Source organism: Sphaerodactylus townsendi, linkage group LG01 (genome assembly GCF_021028975.2).
Source record: "Sphaerodactylus townsendi isolate TG3544 linkage group LG01, MPM_Stown_v2.3, whole genome shotgun sequence".
Classification (NCBI taxonomy): domain Eukaryota; kingdom Metazoa; phylum Chordata; class Lepidosauria; order Squamata; family Sphaerodactylidae; genus Sphaerodactylus; species Sphaerodactylus townsendi.
Window position 1 is genome coordinate 134,493,787 of NC_059425.1, and position 12,304 is coordinate 134,506,090.

General features: G+C 41.5%; 1 protein-coding gene across 4 annotated transcripts in view; it reads left to right on the top strand.

Moving 5' to 3' along the window:
• RNGTT (RNA guanylyltransferase and 5'-phosphatase) overlaps positions 1 to 12,304 on the top strand; it is a 182,591-nt gene that overhangs the window by 137,525 nt on the left and 32,762 nt on the right. For 2 of the 4 annotated variants that reach the window (XM_048494656.1, XM_048494647.1), the window contains exon 13: positions 5,898 to 5,998. The exons of 1 other annotated variant lie outside the window; for it this stretch is intronic. In XM_048494656.1, the coding sequence (XP_048350613.1) occupies positions 5,898 to 5,998 (101 nt within the window). Of the gene's footprint in view, positions 1 to 5,897; positions 5,999 to 7,329; positions 7,461 to 12,304 lie in introns of those variants that run through there. One more of the 4 variants, XM_048494639.1, reaches the window with a different exon arrangement.

Here is a 12,304-nt window from a genome sequence, read left to right on the forward strand (position 1 = left end):
AAGCTGGGTAAGAGCAATAGGAAGAAGTTCCCAAAGGATTCGCTGCTTGGCAAAGTAACTGCAATGGCAAGGGCCACTGTTTTATTTCCATTGATGAAGAAATTGTCCCAGAGGAGCTTCAGTGGGGGAGGAGAAAACTCAGAGGCAGAAGAAACTAAAGTGGTGAAATATGACAACCTGAATGCAAGCCAAGAAAATTATCTTTTGCTTAAAAATTACTTGTTTCACACAAAAAAATCTTTATATAATTTCTTTGCTTTCCTTAAAGATTGCTTTGCCTTGAAAACATGTACCTAAGTTATGGCGGTATTTCTGTTACTCTTGTTGGGCATTCAAAAATATCGTTACACAGAGTTCCACATTCTGTTTCTGATAAATGATTTTGTTACCTACAGGCATGTAATAATAATATTTATACAACATGAAGATACTTGCTACATCAGATCAAAAGGGCAGGCAACTAACACCTTCCTGGAACAAGCAGGGTTTGAACAGCCCGTCCTTGCCTTCTGTTCCTCATTGCCTCTGACCTAGAAGGTTCCACTGGCCTATCGTGGCTAGTAGCTGATAGTCCTGTTCTCTGTGAATTTGTATGCTCCCATAAGAACCTCACCTGTCCTTTTCAGCAGTCTTTGTGTGTCTCTACTGTTAAAGGTTCAGTGAAATTTTCAGGTCTTTTCAAACCTGAAACCAAAATTGTGGAGGACCATCTCAAGAAAGATTTGCTTAATTTATTTGCTACTGATATTTAGGTACTGGATGAAGATAATAGTCTATAGAGTCTTTTACATTTTCTCTCAGATTTATTTGTTGCTGGTATTTTTGTTCTTTGAACTGGTTTCTTCCCCCATTCCTTTGGTTTTATTATATTCTGCTGCAATTTCAGTTTCTGTGTTTTTAACTGGGTAGGTTTGTTTTTAACTAGTGGTTGTTAGCCACATTGAGATGTTTCTTGAGTCAAAAGGCTTGAGGATGGTATTTAACATTAAAAAGTCATGAATATCACAACTTGTTCTGTTGTAGATTCTCTAAGTTAACACCCCAATCCAGAGAGGGCTGGTGGGTGGGGATGGTGCTGCCCTGCCCTCTCCAAAGGGCTTTTCTATAGTGCGGGAAGCCCAAAATAGTTTTAAAAAATTCACTTTGAGAATTCCAATAGGAGATGATGGTGATATACCACCCAAAATGTGGCATATCTCTGTCTCCACCGAATCACAGGGGCTGGGCGTGTAGTGGAAGCTGATTAAGGTCAGCTGACTTCTCAGTGAAACTTTGTTCTGGCACTTTAGTTGCAGTTTCTGCCCCACCTCCTTCTGTTCTTTTTTTCCTTCCATCAAGGTAGGAGCTACTTGATATCCCATCTGTGTGGGTATATGTGTCACAGTAGTGAGGAAGAGGTGAAAAGGTCAACCACATGAAACGAGTCAGGTCAAAAGGGCCATAGAAACCATAAAAGCCCTGTATGCTGTCCTCATGAAGACTAGGTATCAGTCTACATGAAGATATACCTCTTGGATTTAAAGAGATATATGTGTCTACAGCACTCTTCCCCCCAATGTCTTTAAAAGCATTTCTCTCACTCTAAAGGAGAAAATATTCCATAGTAGTTTTTCCAGCACTCTCCCAAATTTCCTTTTTTCCCTGGCAAAATAATTTGGAGAAAAAGGTCTTAGAGAAAAGTAGGGAGAAAAACTGCTTCCTTCCCTCCCCCTGAATTGTTTTGTTTTTTCCCCCAGGCATTTATATCTCTGGTGGTAGGGCCTCATTTTTGGTACGCTCTTCTCTGGTATTTACACTTGACCCGTGGTTTGCTTTTTTTCTAGGCACTAGGCTAAAACTTTTTTTAAAAAAAACCCCAAGGATTCTGTCTCTGAAATATTTTATGGCCTGCATTTTATCTGAAGCATTTTAGACTTCTCAATGTGTATTTTATGCTGCCATGCACCGGCTGTTGTAATGTTATTTGCTTGTTTTATAATTCTACTAGCAATAAAGCCCACTGTGTGAAAAAATAAACAGGCTCTAGAAAACTAATTCTCCCAGGCATATCTACATGAAACACTGGCAAACACTGAAATTACACCCCACCAAACATCCTGACTTCGCAAAGTCGGGAGGGGGCAATAGGGTGCCTGTGAAGATGGGGAGCCCATTGTATGAAAAAATGCTATGGGCTCTAGCAAGTATGGACTTGATAGGACCCCCACCTTTTTTCTTCTGTTTCCCCCTTCTTCTCTGCCTCTCACTCTCTAGCCTTTCTCTTAATCTTCTCTATTTTGCCCTGCCAACTCTCTTTCTGCCCCTCTACCCCAGCTCACTCTAGCTGCCCACTTATTTTAGCTCTCTCTTTCTCTCTTCCTACCCTAACTCTGTATTCTCTATTGCTGTTTCTGCACAGCCAAGGGAGAGAGCCTGCATCGGCATGAATCATGTGCAGCTGTTGCAGCAGGCTCCGCACAGCTGCGTATTCCCCTCCCTGGCCCCAAAAACCTCCTTACCTCCTGCTGGCAGCTGTCACTCTGCTGTCGCTTTGAGGAGGCTAGGGGACACGCCCCCATGGCCAGAGCGACAGCTGCAGCTAAGGAGGCCAGGGGGCGTGTCCCTTGGCCTCCTCAGAGCAACAGCAGAGCAATGGCTGCTTGCAGGAGGTAAGGAGGCGTTTGGGGCCGGGGAGGGGTATACGCCGGCTTCCACCCGCTGCTGTTCACTTGGCAGTGGCGCCTGTGCAAAGGGTCCCCGCCAAAACGGTGTTTTACTGGGCTGAAGCCATTGCTTTCGGCCCGTGCGGAAACCGCCTATGTTTCTGCCATCCTACTCTAGCTTTCATTCTCTCTTTCTGGCAACCTACCTTAGCTCACTCTTTTTCTGCCTCTCCTCAGCACTCATTGTCTTTCTGTCCCTACTCCAACTCTCTCTTTCTTCCCTCCCTCTCCCCCAATTCTTGGTAGCTTGCCTGGAGTGCTCTGGGCGGGCATGGTGAGGCCTCTTCTCCCATACCTGGATCTGTTTGAGGTGTGGTGAGGTCTTTCCCCTCCCGCCCAAGCAACCCAGAGTGTGGTAGTCTGTTCAGTCCTGGCCACTGGCACCAGTCTTTCTGCTGACTTATTCAAGAGTTGGTTCACGCAAGGAATAGGACAGCTGTGTGTGGCCCCCTTCTGGAGAGTTGACTCAGGCAAGGGTTAAGACAGCCCTGTGAGGACCCCAGAGTTTTAAGAAGTGTTACTGGCTGAGTGAGAAGTCTGAGAGTTGTAGTTCTTGGCAGCCCCTCTGTAAATGAGATGTGACACTCTCTAAACTACATCACCAGAATGCTTCACTTTTTCTAGTTCATTGTCAAGAATACACTGCTCAAATTATACAGTAAGATTTGTAAGCCACCTTGAACAGGTTATTGCAGAGATGGCACAATTTTTTTGAAATGTATATATTTATTTAAAGACATTGTGATACTGCCTATTTTGGTTTCACTCTCTTTCCTAATGACTCATAGCCTATTTGATCACAGTTGCACATCGCTGAAAATAAAACTATCAGCCATATTCCCAGGTCTCTTTCTTTGTTAATAATCAACTCAAATCCTACTATATATGTGCCCTGAGCTGGATAGCCTAGGCTAGCCCAATTTCAGATCTTGGTTCATCCCTGTTAAGTTAAATAACACTAATCTGAACTATACTCTGTCTCAAAAAAAGATCTAAGTGAAGTCAGTCATGGTGCAGCAGATGTAGCATGCTTCCACAGTAGAAAATAGTCCAAAACAGTAATGAACATTAAGCCCCCTCGTCTATGCAGAGCCTCTACAACCTGCAGTTGCCCCTCTCTGCAACCTCAGAAATTCTTTTCTTTGCTTCTTAATCCCCACTCTCTCCCTACAATCTTTTTGGAATTGTGTTTTAGATGTATGCAAGCATCAAATGGAGCTTGCAAAACACCACTTCATGCAGTCCTGGACATGCTGCCATGCATCCATCCTGCTCCTGGGCTTGAACCTCCTGCAACCAGGGACAGTGGGATGGGGTGAGGGAAAGCTTGGAATTGGAGGAACTGCCACCCTCTTGCAAAAAAAAAAAACTGGTAGAAGATGACTGCAGGCAGCCTGGCAAAATGCAGAGCCAAAGTGGACCAAGACCTGGACTGAAACGCAGCCAGGAAGGGTGTCAGGAGGTGAATGCTGGGGCTGGGGTGGAGGAAGAGGATGAAGTCAACCAGAAAAAGTGAGTCAATGAAGTGCTTACTTACGATGGTGGTTGTTCATCTGTTTTGCCCCCTTTCCGTGCTGGTAAAAATTTCTTGGAAGGTGCAGTGGCACTTGGAAGGCTTGGAAAAGCACCTGGTTTGCAAAGCCGAAGTCCAGGGGTAGTGGTGGGGGACATTTTCATATGCATGTAAAGAATGGAGCACCCTCGTGGAGACCAGGTCTGTTTGTGTGTGAGAGACTGCTTGTGATGCAAAATTTGGAAAATTTGCAAAAAGTTCAGGAAAAAAGCATGAGCATGATTGAAGGGAGAGAAAGAAAAGGGAGGGGGAAATACCTTACAAGCACTCAACTGTGCTGAGGGAGCGAGAGCAAAGGAACTGAGCAAGTGAGTCACGAAGAGAATCTTGTATTCACTCATATTTATTGCAACGTTGCAGAAGAAAAGCAAACTGGACCCAACTTTGTTCCTTTGTCAATGGAAGAATCTTTTTTCCCACCCAACCCCAAAAGTTGAATACCCAACTTACCCAATTTTCTCTTTTGCAAACTCCTCCTTCTCCCCGTTTGTTCCCCCTCCACACTCACAAATTTTTATTTGAATTTACAGGACCCCGCACCCCCTTTGCAGAGTTTATAAAATGACAGCTAGGGAGGAAGCAATGTGTTTGGAGCAAAACCAAGGCAGAACGTGAGGGGGAGGGGCACAAGTTCCTGTTTTCTTTTGAAACAAAGACAACTCTGTCTGGGCATCTGTCACTCAGACTGAGAGAGATAGAGAGAAACTTTTTGTGTGCACGTTTCTGACCTTGTGTGCATGTTTCTGACCAACGGGGACAGGGGAAATGGAACTAGATGGACACTAGGATCCAGGGGGAGCATTCTACAACAATGAATATTCAGTTCTACTTGGATCTTTTGGTGGGACAAGGTATAGAGATAGACAAGTTTCATAGATTCAGCTTGTTGCAATAACACGTAGTATTGCACCACATGTTGGATGCATTTGTGGCAAGGTGGTGCACACTTCATGCAAATATTTCAGCCACCTTCTAGCCCCTCTAGGATCCAAAATCTCTAAGATCCACCCTTTCCACTACCATTTTGGTCAAATCCTAGTGAAATGGTGCCTTGATCAGTGTATGTAGGCTTTTAAATAAATAAATAGGAATAAAATGGATGTTTCAGAACTTTGGTTGTACTTCATATTTTTTTGCTATGTTGAGTTTTCTTGGTATATGTTTAGTAGTCTGTGTAATAGTCTGACATCTTATTTGTACCTTGTGGTGTCCCATTATATTTTGGAGCAGCATAACACTGTAGTAAAGTCACAGGCAGCCACAGCCAAAACTCATTGGTTTTAGACAAGCCATGCCTACATAATGCTGGGGGGGGAAGGAGAATTCTGTTCTTGAATTCAGCGCATCCGGTCCCTCAGGCCTTATGCAAATCCCTTCAGAATTCCCTAGCTTATTAAGAATCATTACAAGGACATCACATGTTATACAGTGCTCCCAAAATGGTGCCATCACCTTTCACATACTGTCTTTCATGCTTTGAGTTTTAGCTAAATAGCCGTGAGCACTGGATGTTAGTACAATATAGACTTGTTCTCATAATCACACTGAAATACTCAAAAAGCTGTCAAATTCTGGCTTTTAAACAAACAAGCATTATTTAATTCTTCTTAATTTTTTTAAAGAAATACAAGCCTGGAAGATGTGATGACATTTTGAAATGGAAGCCACCCAGTCTGAATTCGGTGGATTTTCGGCTAAAAATAACAAGAGTTGGTGGAGAAGGGTATGTAAACTCTTCCCATTCATCTTATATAAATGTAGGCTAAAATGTGATACCACCTGCAGCCTGGAGAGAAAACTCCCAAAGGGCTTTGGGGGCAGGAGGGAGGGTGTAATATTGAAAGGATGGACTGGTGGTTGGGAGATAGGAAACTTAATAAAAAGAAGGCCCATCAGATGGGATGACTGAAAAGAGGGCTGAGAAGCCCAGATCTGAGATGGGAAGAAATAGGTATAGGAAGCAGGGGGTTGAGAAAAAAGGAAAGAAGGCCTCTGTCTGGGAAATGAAGGGAATGAGGGAAGAAAATCTCACATGGAAACCAAACAGCAGTGGTGTAGTGGTTAAGGGCAGTGGCGAAGAGGTTAAAAGCGGGTGTAGTTTAATCTGGAGGAACCAGGTTTGATTCCCCACTCTGCTGCTTGAGTTGTGGAGACTTATCTGGGGAATTCAGATTAGCCCGTACACTCCAACACACGCTAGCTGATGACCTTGGGCTAGTCACAGCTCTATGGAGCTCTCTCAGCCCTACCCACCTCACAGAGTGTTTGTTGTAAGGGTGGAAGGGAAAGGAGTTTCTAGGCCCCTTTGAGTCTCCTACAGGAGAGAAAGGGGGGTATAAATCCATCTGTTCTTCTTCAAACACTAATGAGAGTGTTTCTCTTCCATCCTGTAAATTACCCAACAATATGTTGTTTCTTGGTGGGAATAAATTAGATTGTTGAAGGACTTTTGGAGGTACATGAGCAGTGAACTAAGGACTATATAGAGAGACATGTGCCCATATTTCAAAGACTGATTTGAAATAACCAGTCCAGTTTCCCTGTATAATAAAACATCTATTTTTAAAATCCTTGAATAGATTCAATTTCTCCAAAGTAGTGTCATTCTTCAGATTTTTACTTTCTGTTGTATTTATTCATTAGAGCACACACACACACACACACACACACACACACACACACACACACACACACACACACACACACACACAGAGAGAGAGAGAGAGAGAGAGAGAGAGAGAGAGAGAGAGAGAGAGAGAGAGAGAGAGAGAGAGAGATTTTGATCTGATGACTGTATTGTACCAGGAATATTTTAAAGTGCACTTCTAGTGCATAGATTTCTGTTCAGTTGTTTTTTCAAATTTATTTTGGGAAAATGAATTGTTAGTTTCAGTAATATATGGCATGTACTTACGAATTATTTCTTAAGTTGCCTGATGGTTCAACTGAAAACACACCTCAAATTCCCAGTTTGCAGACTATTACAATAACATAAGTCTGTTAAAAGATTAGCACAGTTGATTGACATGTGAACTTATGAATGTCTCTCCACAGTCACCCTGATACCCCATCTGCACCCACCTTTTTCATTAAGTCTGGCATTGAAGCCTCATCAGGACAAGTATATTTGAAAAGAAATGCATATTTTACAAAATTATAAAAGAAACATCAAGGAGTGAAGCATGAATTAAAGAGTTCAATGTACAAACTTTTAAGACTTTCTTAAGAATGCTAAGACTTCCAAATGTGCTGACCTTTACAAATGAATATGCCATTGCCAAAGAGGTGAATTGATATGTGTTTTGTACTGTATACCTGCCTCCAAAAGCAAACAGAAGATATAGTATGTTTTTCATGGTATACTGCCTAAAACAGCACTTGAAACCATATGTTCTTTTGTTGAACAACCAATAATCAAGAATGAAGAAGTGCATCTGATTAAGGGCAAATTATGGCTCTGTTATCTGAAATGGAAAGCTATTGCAACATTTTGGCAATAAATGGTAACTAAAGAAAAGAAAACATTTTAATAGAACCGGAAGCAGCAGTAAAGGAAGCATTCAAAGAAACAAAGAGTATGGATAAAGAATATCCCAGTTTGTAATGCAGCAATCTTTACCATCAAATATAACAGCAGATGTTCAGAACGGAGAACTAAAAGTTCTAGAGATTTTGATTTTTTGTGTGCACTTTAGTTGTGGCTTATATTTAATTTGTGGCTTATAAAATTAAAAATGCTCTGAATGGTTTCAGCATCTTTCCGTGCTGTTGCTCATATGAAGTCATCCATATTTTTTAATGAAAATTCCTACTGGTAGAAGAAAGATGCTGTATTTTTTAACATTGACTAACAGCTCCATCCAAAGGTGGCTGGGGATGGTGTTGCTGCCATGCTGCTACGCCACCTGCAAAGGGCTTTCAGGCAGCACCTGGAAAACAGGGGAAAAGAAAAATTCCCTCGCTGCTTGAAAACCCTCCATTGCTTTCTCAGGAGCAAAACCTGCATGAAAGCCAACTAATGTCAGCTCTACCCTCAAGAATGCCCCAGGTTAGGCACTGTCAAGGTCCACGGTGCCCAGCTGTCTCTAAGTTCACCCACCCTGCTGGCTCACCTTTCAAATGTTTCAGTGGGTTAGGCAAATGTGCTAGCATGAGCTTGCACCGGCTCTATAGATCCAATCAACACCCCCCCTCCCTTTGGATTGGACTGTTAGTCACTGTTATTTACAACTGTGTCGAGAGAAAGAGGTAGTTAAATGAATGTTTGCATCATTGGATGAGAAGCAGGCCACCCGAACAGAATGAAGTCATCACTAGACTTGTCTTAGGGAGTTGCCTGGGACAGTGTTCATACGTTGTTGGCAAAAAAACACACAACCTCTGTGACATTTTTGATAAGTAAAACATAACCAAGAGCAAGAGAAATGGCCATACTGATTTGTTCCTATCAGACTCATGTGCCTGTTTCATGAGTTTGCCCAAAGAATGAGCCCCACCAACTGCAGCTTGTCATCATCAGCATTCTACTTTGTTCTTTGCCTTCAGTCACCTGAAGAAGGCTTGATAGCTTCTCTGACTGTAAGACAATGTGGTAAAGATCTAGGAGACTCACCATGGCATTGCAAATGATTTCAAACAACGGGCTGAGTTTATATGTTGGGCAGGAATTTCACAGAATTATCCATCACCATGACGTTGGAACAGATCGACCAAGCTGAAAGTCATCAATTCAGAATCATTATTCAATTGGATCACCAAGAAGTAGAAAACCAGAATATTTAATTTAATTATTCAATTTATAAACTGTTTTCCCCCACTGAGTGGGTCTCAGAGTGGTGCACAACAACATATACAATTACATTTATACAATAAATATAAAGATTCAAAACTACAATTCTTACAGTATGACACCCTTTCCTTTTCAACCCTGAGGGCAGGGCTGATAACAAATGTAGAAGATCAGTGAAAAACATTAAAAATGTAAAAGAATGTAAAAAGAATATTTTGATTATTTGCTAACTTTGGAGACTATGGATATGTTTGTAGATTCCCTTGAGAGAATTTGAATATTATTTATTTATTGTTTGTGGACACACTGACTGAACATAGTCCCATGCTGAATTTGTTAGGAAATCCTACAATTAAAGATGATGGTTGTTTAAAATGTCTTGCTATTCTGCTGGTGTAGTGGAGGCATTCTGGAAGCGTGCCAGGGGAATGAACCAACACTAGTTGACTTCCCCCTTGCTGTATGCTGGCAGCCAGTACTTTGGACTTATGCCACCTATTTGGTAGCAATGCATTAAGTTCAATAGGGGCTTTCCAATGGCAGGTCGGCTTTTTTGTGTCACAAGTATTGAACCCATTATGTGTGTTTAGAAGGATTGCATGGGAGTTAAACTCCAGTGTGGCTAGTCACATTGGACACTGCAGCACACATTATTTGTTTCATTGTTGTACCTCATCAGATAAATGTTAGACCCTGGAGGAGATGTACAGGGCCTGTCATACCCAGAATACTTTTATTATATGTTTTAATAGCCAAAGCATTGGATCTCAGACAATAAGGAAAGCAGAAGGCAGAAAGCAGAACCAGTCTGGCATAATGGTTGGTGGTATTCTTCCTTCTAATAATCCACAAACCAAGGGCTTACAAAAATGTTCAGAAAGAATAGAGAGTTTGTAAGAATAGGGAATGGGAAAGGAAAATAATTTAATATGGAAGGAAAAATGAAGGAACAAAAGGGCACTCAGTGAATGGCCTCTAGGAAATGTTCTGTTGTAATTTATCACTGGTTACTTTTGAAATTAGTATGATTGGGTCATAATTCTATATACTGTGGGAGCAAAGTATGTGCTCTTATTTTCCTAGTCATCCATAGGAAATGTTCAGTGTAATAAACTTTGGAAAAAAAACAGTTTTAGATTCTGGCTTTTCCAAAGTTTTCTGATACTGTGATAATCTGAGCAGTTTTTATGTGCCTTAAAACTGGCTAAAATTATACATGTACCTCCACCCTGGGACAAGATAGATTGTCATCTAAGAACCAGAAGCTTGTCATGGAAAGATGACAAATGATCTCGCACAGTGCTTCTTATGAATGGGAAAAATCATGTCTTATTTGTATCATGTTTAGAAATTGGATAACTTCTGGAGAAATAACTACATTTGGAAGGAGTCCAGTGCTGATTGTGAATGTTTAACCATCTTAATTGTTTGTCATTTGTTCTTATCCAAAGCTTATCTCGGAGTTGTGCACAATTTTACTGCAGCACAATTTTTATTTCTTCTAAAACATTTCTTCTAAAAAATTGCAAATGTAGTATACTTTGTTTTATAACCTGTTCTAGCATTTTCTAGAATTCTATTTTTATGAAAAACACAATGTGTTTTTATAGTCTCCACAAAAGGCAAATACCTTTGGGTCTATGCCTGCTTGGAATTCCCCAAGAGTTTGGATAGTGGCTCTCATGAATCTCCCTTGAATTGAAAGATCTTTTTTTATGCATGTCTCTTGGGAAAGAGCACATACTTTCCAACGTTTGTTTTCTTTAGACTGTCATGTAATCGGTATTGTAGAAAACATTCTCTTGTGACAGTTCCCCCATTGAACTACCTCTCCCTCTTTTAAGCAGAAGATTTTCTTTTACTATTTCTTTCTTATATTCATTATGTCATAGTTTCTTTGACACTTTTCTTTGGCATTTCTGTATCATCCTTTTGTTCTTACAGTGCACCTGTGACATAGTGGGTCTGCCTTTAGAAGTGCTAAGATACTTGGGGTATTGTTGCTTCTTCTAGTGGCTATGACCATTGTTTAATCCGGTCAGTGAACAGCACAATTTTGTTTTCTGTCCTCATTCTGAAAAGTTTCAAGGTAAGCTTGTAGGAATCTCTCTTCTGTTCTGCTGGCTTCTTCTTGGAACAGGTTTTGTAAGCCTGAAACTCCTTCCACAGAGCCAATTCCTCTGTGTTCAGTCCTAGTTCCTATATTGTTCATAATAACATGCTCCAAGCAGACTCCATAAATCTACCTCAGGTCGAGCTGTTCAACTCTCTGCCTCCTATAAGACCAAAGAACAGTGAAATAAGGCTTTGATGCTGTAGTCATCATGACTCTTGAGTTCCATCTTGTATTTCAGTTTCTTAAAAGGAACTTAAGAAAAAGAGACATTGTAGTGAGTATCATGTTATACTGTCTAAGCAGCCTACCTTATCTGTCTCAGGTTCAGATACCTGTCTCAGGTTCAGAAATAAATGAAATAAGCTTATGAAAGCTCATTCCAACTGCATGTATTCTGATGTCTTAAACTCAGCTGGATCTTGGCGCCTAACATTGCATTGGTTATTAATGCCAGTCTTTGCATTTTATAGCGATGTCATCTTTTAACCATTCCAAATACAAATGATAAGACTGCTTCTGGAGATCAAGTGCCTGCACAACAGCTTTAGCCATAAACTTGTAAAGTCTCAAATACCTTACAGTTTGGTTCAGTTCAGACTACCTTGTCAAGTTGATGTTTTTTGCATGTCACTATCAGGTGCCTGGCTCATTGGGAGAAGTTACGATTCATCATCATAGGCATAGGGAAATACCTGGTAGTGCTAGGCATGACCTGGCTAACCAAACAGAGCCCGACATTCAGTGGAGAGACCGACTTGTGAGATTTGGGTCCCCTTCCTGTGGGTCCTATACGTGACCTCACCAAGGTGCTGCAGAATCCTGCACACACCCCTCCCAGTAGCTGTGGAAGAAGGCCCCTTGGCGGCATTGGCTATGGATGAGGCAGTGATTCCCACTCAATACCGGGAAGTTCTGGGTTGGCAGTCTCCACCAGACTAGAATGAATTTACAACCTTCAGCAGAGAAAGGTGATGGGAATGTCACTAGAGATAGTGAGAGGCAGAGAAAGGCACTGACTTCCTGCCATTCAAGAGACTGGCAATTTATTTATTGTCCTCTCCTCCCTAGTGGCATTGTGCCAAGAGGAGTTGTAAAAAAGAATTGTCCATCCAGTCCCAGTGCCC